Source organism: Aphidius gifuensis, linkage group LG2, assembly GCF_014905175.1.
Source record: "Aphidius gifuensis isolate YNYX2018 linkage group LG2, ASM1490517v1, whole genome shotgun sequence".
NCBI classification, from domain to species: Eukaryota; Metazoa; Arthropoda; class Insecta; order Hymenoptera; family Braconidae; genus Aphidius; species Aphidius gifuensis.
Genome location: NC_057789.1, coordinates 24891423 through 24915189, shown reverse-complemented (window position 1 = coordinate 24915189; position 23767 = coordinate 24891423). Strand labels below are relative to the sequence as shown.

Below are 23767 nucleotides of genomic sequence, written 5' to 3'. Positions count from 1 at the left end.
TCGAATATTTTTATAATGTTTTTTTTTTTTTTTGGTCATGCCAAAGGGGATTTCTATTCCAGTCTTTACGTTGTTGGCTTAACCGGACACGGGATCTCCTTTACTTGTGTTCCATTTTATTCCATTCTGTTCATTTCTGTTACCATGGCACCTACAAGTGTACTCACACACAAATAAATTTTTATTATCAAAAAATTATGTGTGTATATGTGTGCAAGAAAGTTTTATATGTACATGTCTCATTTACTCATCTACCAAGATAATAAGCGAGTGAAAGAAGGGGAGAGACAGCGAGGAAAAATCCAAGGAAAGTCAGTGGGATGACAACAGGATAAAAAAAAAAAAATTTATATTTATACTTATGTATAATCCCTTCAAAAGTTTTTCATAAATTTCATGTGTTGGGGGTGGAAATAAGGATCAGGATAATTTAGGAAAAAATGTTTAACACGCTTCGACTTTGTTCCTTTTAAAAATACAATTGAATAATCCTTGAAATTTTAGCGCCAATTTTATTATTGGCTTGTTCAAAAAATTTCAACCAATCACTGACTTGCAACATCAGAATGAGCCAATAAAAATAATTACAAAAGAAAAATTACAAATTTTTTTTTTATAAAAAAAAAAAATAAATAAATCATTAAAAAAAAAATTGCATAAGTTTATTTAAAATAATCAAATTCAATAATATAATTTATTTTTTAGCTTTTTTAAAATAAACTTTATTTTATTACAATACATTAACAATCATAATAACAATAATATGAAAAATCTATATTATGATAATAATAAAATAAAAAAAAAAAAAATCGCCAAAGACCTTGCAAATTTTCTCTCCCTCCCCGCCCACTTTTTGTCGGTGTTTTCTCTCTCATACACCCCGCGAATCAACCTTCCCCTTCATCAACACACAACAACCCCCGCAAAAATAATACATAGCACCGCAAGATGGCGCAATATAAATATAAAAAAAAAATTATCCAAATGGAAACTTCTTGTCTCGACTGGTCTCGACTGGCGACGTGTTTGATGTCACGACGTGTGTCTCATCCACCCAGTCGAGAGAAAGACCAACAAAAAAAATAAAAAAAAAAAAAAACAATATAAATAAAATAATTATCATCAACAAATAACCAAAGTTTATAATTATTTTAAAATAATAAACAATAAAATTTGTGTATTAAAATGTCGTTTTAAAACTGTATTATAAAAATGTGAGTAAATAATTATGAAAAAAAAAAAAATAAATAAATAAAGAATAAGAGACGAGTAGTCAAGAATGTCGCTGAGGGGAAGTTAAAAGGCACCAAAAGCGGCCGGGGGGTGAAGGGGAAAAATTGTATATATATTGGCGCCGGGGTTCTTCAATAATATACATACAAATTCAATAAATATATACATGCACGCATACCAAGTGTAAAATAAAAAAAAATAAAATAAAACCGGGAAAAGAAATATATATTTATAAAAAAAAAGCGAAATGGTAGGGGTAAAAATGAAGCATGATTTTTGCTGCTGCCGCTAGTGCTGCTGGTGCTGCTGCTGGTGACCGTCAAAGGGGCCGTTTAAGGGGTAATATGGGGCGGGCGGGAGGAAAGCTAAAATATACAGTGTAAGAGAGAACATTGAAATATATCAAGGATAAGGGGTGTGAAGAGAAAGAGAGGATTAATGACGAGAAAATGATGATTATGTAGAGGGGGAATTGTTGCTTCGTTTTCGGTGTTAGTGTGGTGTCGTGCACGCGAAAGAGTTGTCGTTTTTATTAGTCTTCATCTTTTAAATATATATATTTATTATTATTATATGTATATTAGTGTATTTATTTATATACATATATTAACAAATTTAATACATAGACACGAGTTTTGTACATGTCCTATTGACTAGTGTAGTTTTTTTTTTTTTTTTAAATTTATTTATTTTGTTTTTCTAAATAGAAAAAACAATACAAGTTGAGGTTTTTTTTTTTTTTTTTTTTTTTTTATTATTAATGGATATTTTGGTTTATTGAAATTTGGATATTTTGTGTTGATTATAATACACAACATTGTTGTCAGGTAATTTTTATATATATTTATATTGAATTTAAGTTGTTATTTTTTTAGTTGTTAGCTTATGACAAACAGGAAAACAGATAACTGTCAATATCAAAAATTTTTTTATAATAATAATCAGTTTATTTATCAATGTGTGGTTTATTTATTTGTGTTTATTAAAAAATATTCAAGTTCCCGGTTAATGACAGAACTTGGTATTTCTCTAAACAATTTTTTTTTTTTTTCTTTTATTTTGTTATTATTTTTGTGAATGTGTGTGAGTGTGTATACATATGAAATTTACATGTATATGTGTTTGTGGTATTTAAAAAGAAAAAAAAAAAAATTGGAGCAAGTTCATCAACTTGAGGCATCAGCTAAAATTATTAATTATTTTTATTGACATGTTTGTATTTTGGATAAAACGTCAAAATTATCATCATGACTTTGATTTATTTTTCCATGTCAAAATGTGTTTTATTATTTACAAAAAAATAATAATAAAAAAATAGTATTATTATTTAATAATATATTTTGTTTTATTGTTAAACTATTTTATTTATTTACTTTGGGTGGGGATTATTATTCCATGAGTGTATGGGTGAACACATCAATGTGGCAAACTGACGTCTGTGTCTGCCAACATTATATCGCAAATTGGCGAGATAGAAAATAATATATAATAATAATAAATAGTTTAAATAAAAAAAAAAAATATATGCGAGCTTATTTGATTTGCGGTGTGCGTAGTGCCCTCGGTTTTTTACACGCACGTGCCCCCCGTGTTACTTTATCATTTTTTTTTTTTTAAATCTCTTCTTTTTTTCTTATATTTAATTTCTATATGTATTGTACTCAATGTAAGTTAAATTTGTACATATATATATTTAAACTATACAACCGTGACGCCTCACTGTCGCCTCTATTACCTCTTTTTTTTTTTTTTTTTATTATTATTTTTTGTTGCGCACTGTCAAATAGAATTTTTTTTTTTTTTCAAATTTATCTTTTCTTAATTTTTAGCTTCCTTAATCGGTTTTTTTTTTTTATTTATTAATTGATTAATGACAAGTGTATAATAATTTTGAAATTAATTTTGATATTTTTGTTAATTTGATTTTTATTTTAATTGTAAATTTTGTTTTATTATAATTTTTTTTTATTTTTAATAATTGTTTTGATTTATTTATAATTATCTGAGCATGCGTCATTTTATTTCTCGTTAAAATTATGTGGGTGGTATGATGATAATGCTCCAGGTTTCAAAGAATCAATAATACGATCAATTTCATTTTTATTTTTTTATAAATTATTATCATAATACTGTTTGTTTTTTTTTTTATTATTATTTCACAAAAAGATTGTATACACTTTGTTGTCAATTTGTGTATGATAAATCTTGTTGACAATTTTTCTAATTTATTTAACTTCATTAAACTAATTAAATATGGCTTTTAGTTATTTAATTTGTAAAATTAATTTGTGCGTAGTTACACGTGTTGACCTCAAAATAACTGACATTTCTGCGCATTGACATGAAATAATTTGTTGTTAAATTAAAATAATATTATCAGTTTTTTATAGTATAGTTAATTTTAAATATTATATTATATTTTAGTTGGAATTACAAACTGATGACAGCATATAATTTATTATATTTTTTGCGCAGTAATAAACATTTTTAGAAAATTAAATATGCCCATGATACTTTTTGATATGGTTAAGCATAATCAACATATTTTTATATTGAAAAATAAAGAAAAAAATAAATTGTAGTTTTATATTTCATTGATGTACAGTTTGAGTGTCATTTAATGTTCAATTGTTATTAAATATTAATGACATTTAAATCGATAAAAAAATATCATATAATCGTTTGTCAGAATTTGGGGGGGTTGTTGTTGCCAGGTTGATGGTCTTGATAAATTTTTTTTTTCTTTTTATTTTTTTACATAATAGTCATTAATTTTTTAAACGTCATTTGTTGTTCAATGGCTCTATTAACTGGGCCAACAAAAAATCCAACATTAAATATACAAAAAATAATATTAATAATGATTAATTTTAATGACCTTTGATTTTTTTTTTTTTATTCTGTTTCAGATATTCAACTTGATAAGGATTTAAACTTTTTTTTTTTTTTTTATTTTTCTTTCTTTTCGTTTTACCTGGGCACAAGTGAATTATTTTTTTTACATTTAGAAATGATAAAAGGTCAGTATTAATGTTTAATTTTGCTTTGAAAATATATTAATTTTAAATTTTTTATTTTACAGATTTAAATGAATTAAATGATTGTGAAAATGACATAAATAACGATTGTCAATTGTTCTCATGGATTTTGGATAATGCAAAAAATATAAAATTATATGATTATTTAAATAAATATTTTAATTTAGATATAAAATATTTAAATTGATGTATAAAATTACATATAAAAAAAACATGAGAATAAGATATGATAAAAAAATAATAAACAAAACGAGTCAAATTAAATAAAAAAAAATAATATTAGTCAAGTTTGTAAATAAATAAAAAAGAAGAATAAGAAGACGAAACAAATAATTGTAAATAAAAAAAAAATATATCTCAAAGAAAATTGTAAAATCTTGAGACTAAATAAATAATAAATATTTTAAAAATAATAAAAGTTGGAAACATATAATGCCTAGATGTTTCAATGATAATAAATCAGTGAGTCCAACAAATACTGATATTAAAAATAATTCAGTTGACATTCTATTATCATCTAGAGGCTACAATTCAAATAATAGTCAAATTAATATTGTTGTTGATCAACCAGTTGTTGAAAAATCACATAGAAAATTACGTTGTGATTTAAGTCCAGTACAAACAAATCCAACAACAACAACAACAAATTACAATATAAAATTTCTCAGTTTAAAGGTAATTTAAAATTTAATAATTACTATTAATTTAATCTGCCTGTTTAAAAAATAAATCTATATTATTTTTCATTTTTTTTTTTTTTGATATTTCAGTTTAACAACAATCTATAATTTTTAAACAATTTAAATGTCATTAATATTATTTATAAATATGAAATAGCTTGCTAAAAATGTAGGTTTATTAATTTCTGTTTTTTTTTTTTTTTTTAATTTTGTTAATTAAATGATGATGTTACTAATTTTTTTTGATGATTTTTATATATTTAGACTGAACGTGTACATCGTCAAGATCATAAAGTTGTAAGCACTGTTGTTGGTGGTGTTGGTGGTAGTTACAGAGGACGTGATAAAGAGTTTAAAAAACGTGCAGCTATAGGAAACGTAGTGAGAGGACTATTTCCATCTGGCCACACCAGACAGGACAGGTATAATGATGTCTGTATCAAAAATTCATGGCTTAAATATCTTCATTTTAATTGCACGCATTAACATATATTATTTTATTTAATCATCTATTTAATCACATTATTTTTTTATGCTAATTATACAATTGACGTATGACCATTATAATCATTATCATTATCATCACGTATTTATTAATCTTTTCATTTGTGTCTAGATTGTTATCCACTTGACGACAATATACACAGCTGTATTAAAAAAATACATTTATAACTGTTTTAATTTCATTTTTTTTTATTTATTATTTTCACTTGAAAATTCTTTAACTATTTTTTTTTTTTTAATAAATTTAATCTATTTTATCATCATTGAAATAATTTATTTTTTTATTTATAGATTTATCTTGCTTAATTTTCATTTTATATATTTAATTATTTCATATTGATAATGATTAAATAAATAAGTCATTTGCCTGGCGCCACTTTCATCTGTTTACTTAATTTCAAGGTTTTTTTTTGATATGATATATATTGAGTATGTGTTACGTGATTAAAAGTAACAAAAAAAAAAAAATATTTAAAATAAAAAAAAGAGAAATCATGCAATAAAGCTATTTAGAGCACATAAAATAATTCAATATATATTATCATTGTTTGTAAAACGTAGTAGATAATTTATTTAAAAAAATAAATTAAATCATTTTTTTTTTTTGGCAATAATATTTTGTTTGAATATTTAAAAATAAATGTTGAATTTTTTATATTTTTCAGGTATGAGACAAGTAGACAACGTTCGTCAGGCGGGACCGGTGGTGTTGGTTTGTCGAATTTGTGTCCAAAATTGGTGGCAAGTAGTGGTGGTGGTGGTGGCGGTGGTGGAAATACTGGGAGTGGTAACCAAAGTGGAATCAACTTGGGCCACTTAGCCAATCAAGATAATAGCAGTGTTATAACAACTCAAAGAAGTAATAATAATATTAATAATATTAATAATAATAATAATAACAATCATCATCATCATAATCATCATCATCGTCAACGTCAACGTAAAATATCAATTGTAAATCAACCAAATAGTGTTGTTAATAATAACAGTGATCGTAAAGCATCAAATCGTTCATTATCATCATCATCATCGTCATCATCATCATTGTATAGTAATAAAAAAAATCAAAAAATTCATGAACAATTTAATGATTCAGCGTCATCATCATTATCATCAACAACAACAACAATAAATAGTAATGGAACAACAACAACAATTAGTACATCATCACCGAAAAAAAAACGTAATTCAATTGATACAACAAATACTGATATATTGGTTAGTGATATTGATGAAACAACAATGCCTGTACTTGAAACAACAACGACAACAATGTCAAAAATACCAGGCATTTGTACAACACCAGCAACACCACCAATAAATAAATTAAAAAATAGTAAAAAAATTAATGATGAGGATAAGACTGTAGATCGTAATTCTTTAATTGATGATAAAAAAAAAACAGATATATTATTAGATAATAATACAATTGATGATGTATCAAATAAACCAACATCATCTACATCATCATCATCATCAACACAAATTAGAAAAATATCAATTAATAAAAATGTTGTTGATGGAGAAAATAAACGTAAAATATCTGGCACGTCATTATCATCAGCATCATCGTTATCATTATCATCATCGTCATCATCATCATCATCAAAATCAATTGAACATACTGATAAAACGAGAAAAATATCAAAAGATTTATCAGATACAATTATAAATGATTATAGAAATAAAAAAATAATAATTGAATCAACAACTTCACAAATTCCAAAAAGAAAAATATCAAATGATTCAACAATAATAAATTGTATTAATAAAAATAATAATAATAGTAATAATAATAGTTGTAGTAATAATAATAATAATGATGATGATGGTGATGATGAAGGTGGAGGAGAAGGTACAAGTGGAAGTAGTAATAATAGTAGTAAAATTGATAATAATAATAAATTTGAAAGATTAAAAAGTACAAGATTTATGACATCAAAAGTTGATATTGATGAAGAAATAATAATTGATAATAATAATGAAAAACAAGATATAAAAATTGATAATGAAATTAAAAATAATGTTGCGATAGTTGATGATAATGATAATAATAATGCAAGTGATATGAGTAATACTGTTGCTGCTCAAGCACTTGATGATGAATCATTAACGGAAATTGGTAATGTTGTATCATCTCAATTGGATGAAAATCTAATCGTTAATGATGAAGATGGTGATAATAATGACGATGATGATGATGCTGAAAGTAAGACAGAAACAGCAACAACATCGACGACGACGACGACGACAACGACGACAATTACGACACCAACAATAGTTGTTGAAGATGAAGATGATAATACAGATAAAATTGAAAATTCAAATGATGATAATGCAATGTCAATAATAAATAATGAAAATAATGATAATACAAGAGTTCAAGATGATGTTGTTGAAGATGAACAAAAAATAGTACCAATTGATGATGGTAAAAATATAATAATACAAAAAAAAATTCAAAAAGTTGAAGATGATGATGGTGAAAAAGCTGTAGCATCATCACCAGATGAACGTTATTTTAAATATGCTGAAGAACTTGGTCGTGGTAGTTTTAAAACAGTATATCGTGGTGTTGATACACAAACTGGTGTACAAGTTGCATGGTGTGAATTACAAGATAAAAAATTAAATAAAAATGAACGTTTACGTTTTCGTGATGAAGCTGAAATGTTAAAAGGTTTACAACATCCAAATATTGTACGTTTTTATGATTATTGGGAAGTTAATTCAAAAGGTAAAAAATTTATAGTACTTGTTACTGAATTAATGACATCTGGTACACTTAAAACATATTTAAAAAGATTTAAAAGAATAAATACAAAATTTGTTAAATCATGGTGTCGTCAAATATTAAAAGGTTTAAGTTTTTTACATTCACGTTCACCACCAATAATACATCGTGATTTAAAATGCGATAATATATTTATAACTGGTACAAGTGGTTGTGTTAAAATTGGTGATTTAGGTTTAGCAACATTAAAAAATCATAGTTTTGTTAAATCAGTAATTGGTACACCTGAATTTATGGCACCAGAAATGTATGAAGAACATTATGATGAATCAGTTGATGTTTATGCATTTGGTATGTGTATGCTTGAAATGGCAACAAGTGAATATCCATATTCTGAATGTGCTAGTCCAGCTCAAATATTTAAAAAAGTAACAACTGGTATTAAACCAGCATCACTTGAAAAAGTTGAAATACCAGAAGTACGTGATATCATTGAAATGTGTATAAGATTAGAAAAAATTGAACGTCCATTTGTCAAAGATTTATTAAATCATGAATTTTTTGTTGAAGATGTTGGTTTAAAGCTAGAAATGATATCACGTGATGCTGCTGTTGCTGATCCTGAATTATCACGTGTTGAATTTCGTTTACGTGTTATGGATTCTAAAAAACGTAGTAATAAACATAAAGAAAATGAAGCAATACAATTTGATTTTGATATACAAGCTGATAATGCTGATGAAGTTGCACTTGAAATGGCTAAATCAAGTTTAATACTTGAAGAAGATGCTAAAGCTGTTGCTAAAATGTTAAAATCACAAATAACTGGATTACAAAGAGATAGAGAAGAAAAAAAATTAAAAGATGAAAAAGAACGTTTAGATCGTGAAGCTGCTGAATCAACAACAGCTAATGAAAATTTATTACAACAACAACAACAACAAATTTTATTACAACAAGCACAATTACAATTACAAGCCCAACAACAAGCACACATACAATCAACAATAAATATGCAATTACAAAATCAATCAATGAACATGCAAATATCACAACAACAACAACAACAACAGCAGCAACAAAATAATGCCCAAGGACAACCACAACCACAACAACAGCAACAGCAATGTTTACCACAACAAGTTCAAATGTCAACACCACAACAATATCAACAGCAGCCTCAACAACAACAGCAGCAACAACAACAACAGCCTCAACAATATCAACCACAACAACAACAACAACATGTGCCAGTTGTTAATCAACAAGCACTCTCAACAAATTCATCACAATGTTCAACACCACAAACACTACAAGGACCTCCACAATTTCCACAAATAATACAACAACAACAACAGCCACAACAGCAGCAACAACAACAACAAAATGTACAAGAAACATCACAACAACAACAGCCACAGCAATATGTACATGTAAATCAAATGCAAATACAAAATCAAATACCTCAACAAATGCAAGTTATACAAGGACAAGGACAGCAACAACAAGGGCAAACACATATGCAATACGCGCAAACACAAATTCAAACACCACCACAAATGCAACAACAAATGCAACCAATACAAATACAAAATAATCAACCTGGTATGCAAATGCATCATCAACAATATTATCAACAAGGAGCTATTTATCAATTACAAATATATCATCCTTATCCAAATAATACAAGTGGTGCTACTGGACATGTTGAGCTTATGCAAACTGCTCAACCAACACAAACAAATACACAAGCAATATATTCAAATGTATCAGCAACACAAAATTTTATACAAAATACATCTCCAATGCAAGTACAAAGTGTACAAAATGTACAAAGTGTCCAGAATGTCCAGAATGTTCAAAATGTACAGAGTGTACAAAATGTACAAAATGTACAAAGTGTACAAAGTGTTCAGAATGTACAAAATGTACAAAATGTACAGAATATTCAAAATGTTCAAAGTGTACAAAATATGCAAAGTGTACAAAATGTTCAAACAATTCAAAATGTTCAGGCACCAACTGCTGTTGTTAATGTAATGCCAAATAATCAACAACAACAACAACAACCTCAACAACAAATTCAACAGCAAATTCAACAACAACAACAACAAATGCAGCAACAACAATCTGCAATGATGATGCAAATGCAATACAATGCCCAAGCAACAATGCCAATAACAATGACAAATATTAATCAACAAAATCAATCGACAAATAGTCAAGTTAATCCACAACAATTGATACAACAATTAAATGACAATACTCATGTTGGTATATTTAAACAAGACACAATAGAAAATGTTGCTTCAATTGTGTCTGATGGTGGTCAATTAAATTTACCAACTGATCATCAGTTGCAACAACAACAACAACAGCCACAGTCACAGCCACAACAACAAGTACAACAGCAACAGCAACAGCATGCACAATCAGTAGGTCAAGCTTCATCAACAGATGCAACATCTGAAAATTCTGAAAGTATAACACAACCAGAAAAAAATCGTCCAAAAAGATCAACAACAAAAAGAAAAAAATCTGGTATTATATTAACAGTATTATCAGTTAGTAATGGTGATGGACAATCAATGATGGTTGAATGTCAATTAGATACAAGTAAACAAAAAACTGTTACATTTAAATTTGATCGTGATGATGTTGTACCATTGGATATTGCAAATGATTTAATTGCTAAAAATTTAATGCCACAAAGTCAGTGTGATACATTTGTTGAATTAATTGATGATATTGTTAAAAAATTACGTCTTGAACCAACAAGAACACTTCCATTAATTGCACATGGTCCACCTGATCAATCAGCTGGTGGTAGTCCAGTTCATAGTCGTCGACCGAGAGATAGAGATCACAGTCTCGATGCATCCAAGGTAATAAATAATATTTATTTTAATAGAGATAATATAATTAGTATTTATTTATTTAATAAGAAAACGCTGGTTATTTTTTTTTATTTTTGATATTATCCATTTGATTTGATATGTCGTTCGAAATTGTTGTTAATTTTTTTTTTCCTTTTTTTTTCGTAATTTATTGATATATTATTGAGGGAAATTATTGTGTGTATTTCACATTTGGACGCAGCAGGTGAGACACGGCTCGCTGACTCGATCGAGCAGTCATCGATCTGCTTACAAAACACATCGTAGGCATCGTTCGGTGAGTTTCAAACTCCCTCAAACACACAAAAATATAAAAAATATTTTATTTTTGTTTTAATCAATGATTAGACAATTTAATCCTGATGATTTTCGTATTATTTTTTTTTAATTTCCTTTTGGTTTATTCGTTCTTCACAAGTTTTTTTTTTTAATTTCCTTTTTTAAAATTGAAATTTTAATTTTCATTTTATAATTTACTTACTTGTTCCTCTCCTTATCTTTTGGTCTGTTGTAATTTTTTAATTATATTTTTTTTTTTTTCCTTGGTTTCATGTGGCGATTTAATATCAACGTTAAATAAAAAAAAAAACAAAATATATTAATTACATTAATAAAGAGTGTAATTAGCAACTTGCGTTTTCTGTTTACTCATTTTAATTTATGATTTATTTATATAATTTGTTGTTTTAATGATAATTGATGATAAGATTGATATAAAATTTGATTTTTTTTTTTAATTAAAATATTAATAAATAATATAAAAATTTCAGAGAGACGAAACATCAAATACTTCATCGACGACAAAACTTTTGCCAATTGATCATATTATTTCACAAATATCATTGTCTCAAGCTGATAGAAATCAGCAAAATATATTGTCTACTGATCAGTCTGGTGTGACTGGAGATCAGCCTGGTGCTACTGAGGAAATATCGAGGCGTTCATCAACATCAACACAAAATAATGATGTGACATTAATTTCATCTGATCATCCTGAAAATTCTGGTGAGGCAACACAAGGCTTAGAAGATAATTCAACTGATTCGCATAATGTTAGTCTTGATGATTCATCTGATGTTATGACAAAATCATCGGGTACTGATTCTTCAACTTTAATACAAGATATCGTTCAAGTTGATGATGATAAAATACCTGTTGATAATTCAGCTGTAACACAAGACAATACACAATTACAAGATAAAGAATTAACAGTTGATTCATCATCTGAAGTTGCTATTAAAAAATCAACACCAGTTAGAAAAATATCAAGATTTTTTGTAAGTCCAGTTGTTGAAAATAAAGGCTTTACTGGTGAGCCAGAAGTTGTTAGTGTTGGAACTCATGATGGTATTTATGATACTAAAAATATTCCAAAACAGAATGAGATAGAGACTGTTGAAATTATTCCAAATGATAAAATACATCAACAACAAATTCATCAAATTATTCCACAACAATCACAAAATTTTAATCAGCCTGATCAACAACAACAACAGATTCCACAACAAATACAAACATTTCATCAAGAACAAATTCCACAACAAATGCAAAATTTTAATAATCAAGTTGAACATATACAACAGCAACAACAACAACAACAACAAATTCCTCAACAAATATCACAAATGCAAAATTTTAATCAAATTGAACAAGTCCAATTACATCAACAAATATCACAAATAATTTCTCAACCAATACAAAATTTTAATAATCAAGTTGAACAAATACAACAACAACAACAGCAACAACAAATTCCTCATCAAGTACAAAATTTTAATCAAGTACAAATGGGAGTTAAAATTCAACAAATAGTTGGACAAATGCAAACACCGTTAGTTAATCAAATATCACAAGAATCAAAAGCACCGGAATATACACCGAGTGTTGAGGCAATATCTGTTGAACAAATACAACAACAAGTTTCTCAACAGATACAAAGTTTAAATCAAGTTGAACAAATATCTCAACAGACACAAAATTTTAATCAAGTTCAAATGGGTGTACAGATGCAACAAATGGCTGGACAAATGCAAACACCAACAACAAGTTTAATAACACAAACAAAACAAGAAACTGTTGTTGTTATGCAAACAAATGTAACACAACAGCAACAACAACAGTCTCTTCCTCTTCCAGTACAGCTTCAGCAACAAGCAGCAGCAACAACAACAACATCACCATCAACAACAGCTGATAATGTACCAAAAATTAAAGCTGAAGTTGTATCATCGACACTTCCTGATCTTGCACAAAATTTGGCAAATATATTATCACAACCAAAAACAACTGGCAATAATAAAACACCATCTCAAACTGGTGGAGCATCTGCAACACATGAACAATCAGTTATTAATACAAATCAATCATCAACTCTTCCAGCCTATCATTCTGAACAATATTTTCAAAATAATAATCAACCTGATCAACAACAGCAGCAACAACAGGTTAATCAAATACAACAACAACCACAAGTTGCTCAAATTCAACAACAACAACAAGTTGCCCAAGTTGCTCAGCAGCAACAGCAACCTCAAGTCACTCCAATACAACAACAGTCTCAATTGAACCAGATACTACAACAACAAATTGTCCAACAGCAACAACAAGTTGTCCAACAACAACAACAAGTTGTACAACAGCAACAACAGCCTCAAGTCACCCAAATTCAACAACAACAACAGCCACAAGTTGCTCAAATACAACAGCAACAGCAGCAGTCACCTCAAGTCACTCAAATACAACAACAACAACCACAAGTTAACCAAATACAGCAACAACAGTCACCACAAGTCACTCAAATACAACAACAAGTTGTACAAATACAACAGCAGCAACAGCCACAAGTTGCTCAGATACCACAGCATCAACAACAACAGTCGGTTCATGTTCAACAAAATTATTCTGCTGTTCAACATCAACAAGTACAACAATTAATGCATACACAAAATCAAGGACAACCTGGACAAATTCAAGGACAATTAATACAAAATAGTACAAATGTTCAAAATATTGTACAAGGACAATGGATAATGCCAGTTCAAAATCAATATGTTCAACAAATACCAAATATACAGCATGTTCAACAATTACAACAACAACAACAACAGCAACAACAATCTGGTCAGTTGATTCAAGATAATCAAATTGATAATCAATTTACAAATGTACAAGATCAAAATTGTCAATTAAGACTACAAGAAATAAGTCATATTAGAACAGAAACAGATTCAGCAATTGATTGTAATTCAATAAGTCGACGTACAAGTAGTGATTGTCAATTATTAACAGATAATGATTTAACACCAGAACATAATATTATTGAAACAACTGATTCAATATCTTATCCTCAACATCAAGCAATACATCAAACACAACATCAACATCATAAATTAAGTCAACAAAATTCACTAGATAAAGTTGCTGATATTGGTCCACAATCAATTGCTGCACTTGGACAAAAACTTGCTGAATTAACTAGTCATCCATCTGAATCATTGGCTGTAACAACAACAACAATTCCACAACAACAACAACAACAACAACATACAACAATTCCACAACAATCTGATATAACAACATACAATCATCAAAAAATATCAGCTCATGTTGCATCAAGTATACAAAATATTAATGTTAATTCACCACAAACAACAATACATTCAACTCCAACAAATCATATTGATCAAAGTGTTATGAATGTATTTGATAATAATCAATTATTAGATAATCAATATAGCCAAGTTGTTGTTGTTGATAATACAAATATTGAAAATACAACAGCTGTTGAAACAATGAGTCCAAGTAAGGATAATGTTAAATCACGTACACAAAAAACTGGTGGTACACAGTTACATGATTTAGATCGTGAACTTAATAAAATTCATCAACGTAATGATGCTATATCAATGACATCATCATTGCCATTGATACCATCAATATCAGCTATAAATCATATGCAACAAATTATGTCTCAAACATTAATGCAAACACCACAAGGACAACCTATTGTTCCAATGACAAATATGTCTGTTGTTAGTAATAATAATAATTCAGGTATGAGTACACCAGTTAATATGGAATATTCTGATGAACAAAGAGCTGTACAGCAACAAACACCACAACAACCAGTAAGAAAAATATCACGTTTTATGGTATCAAAAGTGGCTGGACCACCTGCAATTGATGTACATCAACAACAACAAGCTTATTGTCAACAAATGGGTATACCATATCAACAATCAATTGATGAGCCAAGAAATAATAATATTCATCATCAAAATGATGATGTACAACAACAACATCAACAGCAGCAACAGCAACACCAACAACAACAAAATACTATTCAAGTAATACACAGTCGTGAAAGTTCATTACCACCACCATCATCAAGTGTTATGACAACGTCAATTGGACATACTGCAATTGATTTAGATAAAGAAGATAGAATAACATCATCATTAACACCAAGTGAAGAATATCAATTGTTAATTAAAAGACAAACGTCTGAATTAGAAACACTACAAAGAAGACACAGAGATGAATTGGAAAAATTTCAACAGCATCAATTGCAGTTATTGATACAACAACAACAGCAAGCGAGTGCATTACATCAACATCAACATCATCCGTTGCTATATCATACTGTGGCGACAACTGTAACAGGTATAAATTATTATTATTATTATTATTTATTATAAATTTAAGTGTTGATTATTAATTGGATAATTTATTTTTAATAAAAATAATAGGACCATCACGACCACTTGGCGTGGAGGATTATCTTATGTTCAGTTCAGCACCACAAGCATCATTTAGACGTGGTTATTGTCCAGATACAGAAGAAACATTACGTTTAGCAACACAAAAATTAATACAAACACCACAACAATCATCATCAACAACAACAACAAATATTCCACATGCTTATGTCATACCAATTGTCATGCCATCAACACAACAAGTTACAAATTATTCACAAACATCTGATGAACAAATAATTGGTTCAACAAATGGATCAACAACACAACAACATCAACAACAACAACAACAACAATGTCAATTTCCTCAAATATTACAAACAGATGTTACAACATCAAATTGTGGTAATTCAAATAGTATAACAACAACACCAATAACAAGTACTGGTACATCTGGATATATACATTATCATGAACCAGGTGCACTTGCTAATTTTCAAGCATTTAGTTATTCACCACATGGTGGTTTATTTTTACCAGCTGGTTATAGAATTGTTTATGCACCAACTTCTGGTACACCACAATCATCACAACCAGCTACACCAGCAACACCACGTCTTGGTAATTCACATGATGGTACACCACCAGCTGAACCACATCATGAACAAACACAATTAAATCATAAAAATATAGAACAATAAATTTTCTCTCTCAATATTATATAATAAATATATAATATATATTTTTCCATTATTACAAATTTATTTTTATTTTTTTCTCTCTTTTTTTTCTATTTTTTATTATAAAATATTTTAAAAAAATAAAAATAATAATTTGTCAAACTTCTGTCTTCTCTTTATATAAACATAAACAAAAAAATATATTTTTTTCCACACAATTCATTATTGATGAATCCTTAAACGTGCCACAAAAAAAAAAAAAAAATGTTTTAAAATGATATTACTCATTTATGTTGGTGATAACGAGTAATAATATAAAAATAAATAATCAAGAGAAATAGGTAGTTGTAGTAAAAAATAAAATTAAAACGTTCGCACTGAAAAATAATTTAAAATTGTAATTGAATTGTGCGAACGAGTGATTGAGAGAGAAATATAAAAAGAGAAAAAATAAATTTGGCAAAAGAATATAAAAATTAAAATTAATAACAAATAGGCATGGTTCATAATAATTGTGCAGGCCTCACCCTAGTCTTTACGATCATAATGGTAAATAATAAATATTTTATTAATTTACCATTTAGCTCGAACATGATATAAATGTAAGACTGTCAAATGGAATATCGCGAATGTTTGAAAGGATAAATTATATAATAATTAATTTTATGAACGCTTGATAGATAAAAAATAAAAAAAAAAGTGTGTGTGCGTGTGTGTGTTGATAAAAAAAAAACAAATAAATATGACAAATGAATTATGATTATTTTTGTTTAAAATTTAATTTCAGTATACGATAAATAAATTATAATTTATAAATTAAGTGAATGAAAGAATGAAAGGATGAACAATTAAATAATAGTTATTGTTATGCTTTAATGTATTTCTAGCAATTTTAAATACTTGAATTAAATTAAAACAATCATGTGTTATTAGTTAGATATTTTCAAGCCCTCATAATTACACACAACATCGACACATTCATATATGATATTCAAATATATTATATATTTAAACACTGTTTATTATTCTTTTTTTTTTATTGATTCAATTCTAGACACACGATTGATTATTATTATTATATTATAAACATATTTAATTTGTTTTTACGAATTGATATTGTCAATTTATAACGATGATTATCAGTGAATTAGTAATTGATTTGTTTATTTTTTTTCTTTTTTTTTTTTGCAAATGGATTAGATGAAACGAAAATATATTTAATATATATAATGTATTAATTTATCTTGATTAATTTTAGAATGATGAAAAGAAAAAATTATTATTAAATTAATTATTGAATAAACGGATATTTTATTTATTTGTTCTTTATTTTTTTTTTTTAATTGGCTAAATGTTATTTTTGTTGGATGGTATTTATTGATAACTGGAATTTAGTTTGGTAAATTTTTAGGTATTTGATAGTTTTTCATCCTAAAAATAGAGTATTTGTATGAAGAAAATATAATGAGAAAAGATAGGTATTATTTGTTTTTCAAAGTTTACCCCTTCTAATTTATTATTCCCTGATAAAATTCGAAATTCGTCCGGCGAAATTCGAAAAAAAAAATTCTTGTATAAGGCAACTATAATAAGCAAAGAGGTATTTTGTTTTTTGAAGTTTACCTTCTTTATTTTATATTTTCCTAATAAAATTCAAAGTCTGCTCGGCGAAATTCGAGAAAAAATTAATTCTTGTATCAGGCAACTATAATAAGGAAGGGGGTATTTTGTTTTTCGAAGTATACCTATTATATGAACTAGAAATAACATGAAATACCTCTTTTCTTGTTCTATGATCCTGTTAAAAATTAATGTCGCCACTATTTTTTTTCTAATTGTTTTTAAAGAAATAAAATTTATTTTCAAAATATCAGGAGAGCAGGTAACACAGGAGGTATGCTAGAAATTAAATAAAATACCTCTTTGCCTGTTCTATGATCCTGTGAAAAAATTAATGTCGCCACTATTTTTTTTCTAATTGATTTTAAAGAAATAAAATTTATTTTCGAAATATCAGGAGAGCAGGTAACTCAGGAGGTGAGCTAGAAATTAAATAAAATACCTCCTTGCTCATTCTATGATCCTGTGAAACAATTAATTTCGCCACTATTTTTTTTTAATTGTTTTTAAAAAAATAAAATTTATTTTCAAAATATCAGGAGAGCAGGTAACTCAGGAGGTGAACCAGAAATAAAATAAAATACCTCTTTGCTCATTCTATGATCCTGTTAAAAAATTAATGTCGCCACTATTTTTTTTCTAATTGTTTTTAAAGAAATAAAATTTATTTTCAAAATATCAGGAGAGCAGGTAACTCAGGAGGTGAACCAGAAATAAAATAAACTACCTATTTGCTCATTCTATGATCCTGTGAAAAAATTATTCTCTATATCTTATTTTCCTAATAAAGTTCAAAGTTCTTCCGGCGAAATTAAAAAAAAAAAAAATTAATTCTTATATTAGGCAACTATAATAAGCAAAGAGGTATTTTGTTTTTTAAAGTTTGCCTTCCTTATTTTGTATTTCTCTAATAAAATTCAACATTCGTCCGGTGAAATTTGAAAATAAAATTAATTCTTGTAATAGACAACTATAATAAGCAACGAGGTTTATAATTCTCAAGTTATACATTTATTATAATTCATTATCTGGATCAGGCATTAATTCATTAAATAATGTATCTCATCTCTATAAAAATTTTCAGAATCACCAAATACCTCAAATATTTTAATTAAAACAATAAATATACTTTATATAAACAATTTTAAAAAATGTTTATTTTATAATTATATCAATATAAAAATATATAATTCACATTTGTTAACAACAATACAAACATCATGGTAAACATTCTTTTCTAATTTATATCTTGAAATTTAATCTGAAAATCGAAAAACCCCAAGAAAAATTAATACAAATATAATTTAAAAAATTCCATTTAAAAATATTTTTCATACCTCCTAAACTATTACATCAAATCGCATCAAATTGAGATCTCCGTCTGGCATATGCACCCATACAAGCAAAAAATGCAATTAATGCAATTATCAATCCAACAATTAATGCCAAACCATCGCCAAAATCAAATCCACTTGACGCCGCGACAAAATCAAACATTGAAAAAACTCCAACCACCAAAATCAACAACATAATAATAAAAAAAAATATAGGTACCACAGTATAAATCCAACAACAATGAATTAATTGTTTATTGTTTTACCAACAACAAAAACATTGCTATCCTGTCAATTAATTAATACAAGAATTTTAAAATGGCGGGATATAAATGCGCGCGCCGTTCAATTTGAATAACAAAAAAAGTACCTAGTAAACTTGATGCTTGATTGGTGAAAATTGTTGATGAATATATTAGGGATATTTTTGTTAACAACAAGACAAATAATTGGCTCATTTCACTCAATTTCATAACGGCGTCACTCAATGGCCGCGTATCGACCGAGTAATAATTATTAACAATTACATTAAATCCAATTCACATCTTACACATAATTGATGTTAATTACAAACAAGGTATGTTAATACAAACATTATATCAATAATATTGTTTATGTTTATTTGTTACTAGTAATTAAAAAAGTGACTAAAATTAACAAACGGCTTTTGAGGGAGAGATTACAATTTATGTAGCCATTTTGCTGTCCGTTGATAAATACAAGGCATACACGTACCGACTGCTTAAACCGCCTTTATCTAAATTTTCAATTTTATTTTTTATTATTGTCAAATGTATAAATATTTTGATTATATATATGTTATTGTTGTTGATTTAATTAATATCTTAATTATTAAACACGTTTGTAATTTTGAGGTTTTGTTACGGTATTTAATGACTAACGCTCATCGTGCTACCTTTTGGCAATTTTCATGTACAAGTTTTCACTGCTTGTTTGTACTTTAACCTTTTTTTTATTTTTGACATAAAAATTATGTATTATTAATAATTGTTAATGATTGTTATTGTTGTTGTTATTTTGAGAATAATTAATATTAAAATCTATAAATTTGTTTTGTTTTTTTTTTTAAGGATTTTTGTATTACCTACCTAAATTAATTAATCATGGAGATTGAAGAACTCCAAGCAATATTGGAGGAAAAAGATGCTGGTGGTGGTGATGGTGTTGTTCATGGAGAAAAAGAAGAAATAAAATATACAACTGAAGAATTTGAAGAGGAAATTGAAGAAGAAATTGAAATAATTGAAGAAGAAATTGAAGTTGATGAGGGTGAAGAATATGCTGAAGGTGAATATGTTGAGGATGATGGTGAAACAGAGTATGTTACTGAAATACTTGAAGAAGAAAAAGAAGAATTGGCTGAAGGAAATGAACAAAGTATTGAGGCAATGGTTGAATCAATGGATTCACTTGGAGAACAAGAAACTGATGTTAAACAACATGATGAACAATTAAATGGTGATAATGCAAATAGTTATGATGCTGTTGTTACTTATCAAGAATGGCAAGAGGATGAAAATAATGATCCTCTTGGAGAACAACAACAACAACAATCAATTAAACAAATTAAAAATGAAATAATAAGTAATGGTTCATCAACAAAATTATATCGTTCTAAAAAATCTAAAAATACAGTTCAATATGAGCAACAAATGCAAATACCTCGTCATGATGATGAAGATGATATGGATAATAATGTTGATGGTGAAATAAATCAAACACTTGTTGAACAAGATGAATATGAAGATGAAAATCCACATGAAATTGTTAAAAATACAGAAAATAATTTGGTGTATACTGTTCTTGGTACAAATAATAAAAAGAAAAATGATGAAGGTGCTAATTTTAGAATGGAAAAACTTGATGATGGTACAGTACCAATTGAGGGAACAGTTTATTATGAGGGTGATGATATGAGAACATATTATGTTGCACAAACATACAATGAAAATGAACAGTATTTTGATGAACAAGTACTTGATACTGATGAACAACAAGATCAACAACAACAAGATCAACAACAATGGGAAGAGTCAACTGATAATATTGTTACTGATGAACTTGAACAAGAACAATCAAATGAAAATCCCGAGGTAAAATAAATACTATTTTGATAAAAGCTAATGTTAAATTTAATTTTTTGTATTTTTTTGTATTTCAGCAAGTATATTTACTTCAGGATGAACAAAATAATTTATATTTTGAAGATGAAAATGGTAAAATGCGTTTAGTTTATATGACTGAAGATGGTAATTATGAATTTCATACAAGTAGTGATGAACAAGAAGCAACTGCTGATGAACAAATGGCAATTCAAGATTATGAAAATCAAAATAATCAAGTATTACAAGATGATAATAATATTGGTAATGATATAGATAATGAAAATGATAATAATACAGTTGAAATATCATTAATAATATCTGAAGATGAAAATGGATTAAAAAGAACACAAGTTATAATACCAACAAATGATAGTTTAAAATGTGAAATATGCCATAGAACATTTAAATCACATACACATTTATTAAAACATAGAAGATTGAAACATGCACGTGAAGAAGATATAACTGTACGTAATTTTCCATGTGATTTATGTGATAAAAAATTTCCAGATCAAAATTCATTAGCAACACATCGTAAAATGCATACTGGTGATCGTCCATTTTCATGTTTAGAATGTTATAAATTATTTCCAACAAAAGAAATATTACGTCGTCATATGATTGATCATAATCCAAATTCAAAACCATTACCATGTATTTATTGTGCACGTAGATTTATGGATAAAGATACACTTGAAAAACATGAAAAATCACATCTTGCTGGTGAACCTAAAAATTTTCATTGTAATTTATGTTCAAAATCATTTATTACTGCACAAGATTTAGCTATACATAAAAGATCAAGTCATGATCCAGATAAAAAACACAAGTGTGAGGTTTGTGGAAGAGAATTTAATCGTTTGAATAATCTACATCGGCATTTGTTGGTCCATGAACAGCCGGGAAATGGAAAACAACCGGTGAGTTGTTTAATTCATTTTTAATAATTAATTTTAAAAGGTTTTTTTTTTTTTTTATTTTTTTCCATATTCCAATTTTATTATTTTTATTTGAAAAAAAAAAAGAAATGTAAATCCTTTTAGAATTAATTTTTTTGTGAATCCTGGTTGTTTTTAATTTGTCAAAAAGAAAAAAAATAATTAAATAGTTTTTTTTTTTTCTTTAAATACAAATGGATCAACTTGCTTTTTGTTTTTTATTTTTATTTATTATTTAATTGTAATTGTAAATTATTTAAATAATTAATTTGTTTGTTTGTTGATTCAACAGGTTGAGACTAATAGTAAAAAAGAAACACCAGATGAAATTTTATCATGTGATGTTTGTGGAATAACATATAAATTCATGAGTTCATTGACAAGACATATGGTTACATCACATGTTAATCCAGAGAGAATGCGTCAACAAGCTGAAGAACAAAGAAGAAAACGTGAAAGTAATTATAAACGTTATTTGGAAAATCGTAAAATGTATGAAACTCAACATGCACCTGTTTATGGTAAACGTGCATTTAGAACAATGAGTGAATTTGAAGATGATGATGATGAAGATTATGAAATGGCCTGAAAATTAATTAATGATTCGTCGATTGATTCATCATCATCATCATCCTCATCATCACCAATATCGACGTATCAAAAAAAACGTAAATTACATGCACGTTTATTAAAATCCAAATATGTCAAATCCTATCGGCGTTAATGCATTTAATTTATAATATTAATAATTATTAGAAAAAAACATATAAATAAACATTAAATGCACAAATTTAAATCATTTTTAAATATTATTATTATATTAATCATTTACAAATATAATTATACTATTCATTTCGAATTTAAAAAATAATTTGTACACATTTTTCTAAAAATGTTTATTTTAATTTTGACAGATTTTTTTTTTTCATTCTCAATTCCAATATTTAAATAATCTCATTAGTTTTAGATAATATCTAATAAATATTATATAGATAATAAAGGCTCCTTTTTTTTATATATATAAATAATTAAATTTGGATTTGTCAGTATTTTTTAAAAAATATAAAAAAAAAAAGAAATGACGAAAAATTCAAATTTGTTTTTCTTTGATAAATTAACGTAAGAAGAAAATAAAAAATTAAAATTGTGTGTATTTTAGTTGTAAAATATTATTCGAATATTAGATTTTAAATATTGATGATGATGATGATAATATAAATTGTGCAGTATGATAATAAATAATGGATAATATAAATGGTTTAATAAAAAAAAAAAAAAGAAAATAG

General features: G+C 27.0%; 2 protein-coding genes across 9 annotated transcripts; both read left to right on the top strand.

Moving 5' to 3' along the window:
* The first annotated feature begins 1016 nt into the window (after window positions 1-1016).
* Window positions 1017-16960, top strand: LOC122849732. 7 transcript variants are annotated; one of them, XM_044148522.1, is made up of 9 exons: window positions 1017-1214; window positions 4143-4253; window positions 4316-4946; window positions 5216-5373; window positions 6121-6314; window positions 6552-11074; window positions 11289-11363; window positions 11857-15748; window positions 15835-16960. In XM_044148522.1, the coding sequence occupies exons 3-9, from the start codon at window positions 4704-4706 to the stop codon at window positions 16482-16484; spliced, it is 9735 nt and encodes a 3244-aa protein (XP_044004457.1). In that variant the 5' UTR covers window positions 1017-1214; window positions 4143-4253; window positions 4316-4703; the 3' UTR covers window positions 16485-16960. The 7 variants fall into 7 exon arrangements, with proteins under 7 accessions (XP_044004457.1, XP_044004452.1, XP_044004456.1 ...); XM_044148521.1 differs by having other exon boundaries at window positions 1174-2060; XM_044148517.1 differs by having other exon boundaries at window positions 1018-1214; window positions 6121-11074.
* Window positions 16961-19876: 2916 nt separating this feature from the next.
* On the top strand, window positions 19877-23767 carry LOC122849728 (gastrula zinc finger protein XlCGF53.1-like). Of its 2 annotated transcripts, none has more exons than XM_044148512.1 (4): window positions 19877-19994; window positions 20509-21531; window positions 21600-22463; window positions 22774-23767. In XM_044148512.1, the coding sequence occupies exons 2-4, from the start codon at window positions 20542-20544 to the stop codon at window positions 23068-23070; spliced, it is 2151 nt and encodes a 716-aa protein (XP_044004447.1). In that variant the 5' UTR covers window positions 19877-19994; window positions 20509-20541; the 3' UTR covers window positions 23071-23767. The 2 variants fall into 2 exon arrangements, with proteins under 2 accessions (XP_044004447.1, XP_044004448.1); XM_044148513.1 differs by having other exon boundaries at window positions 21600-22379; window positions 22774-23264.

Coding starts and splice junctions, on each gene's coding strand:
- LOC122849732 (XM_044148517.1), top strand. CDS start 4,704: ATGCCTAGATGTTTCAATGATAATAAATCAGTGAGTCCAACAAATACT. Junction 11,364..11,856: donor CACATCGTAGGCATCGTTCG/GTGAGTTTCAAA, acceptor TAAAAATTTCAG/AGAGACGAAACATCAAATAC. Junction 15,749..15,834: donor TGTGGCGACAACTGTAACAG/GTATAAATTATT, acceptor TAAAAATAATAG/GACCATCACGACCACTTGGC.
- LOC122849728 (XM_044148512.1), top strand. CDS start 20,542: ATGGAGATTGAAGAACTCCAAGCAATATTGGAGGAAAAAGATGCTGGT. Junction 21,532..21,599: donor AATCAAATGAAAATCCCGAG/GTAAAATAAATA, acceptor TTTGTATTTCAG/CAAGTATATTTACTTCAGGA. Junction 22,464..22,773: donor CGGGAAATGGAAAACAACCG/GTGAGTTGTTTA, acceptor TTGATTCAACAG/GTTGAGACTAATAGTAAAAA.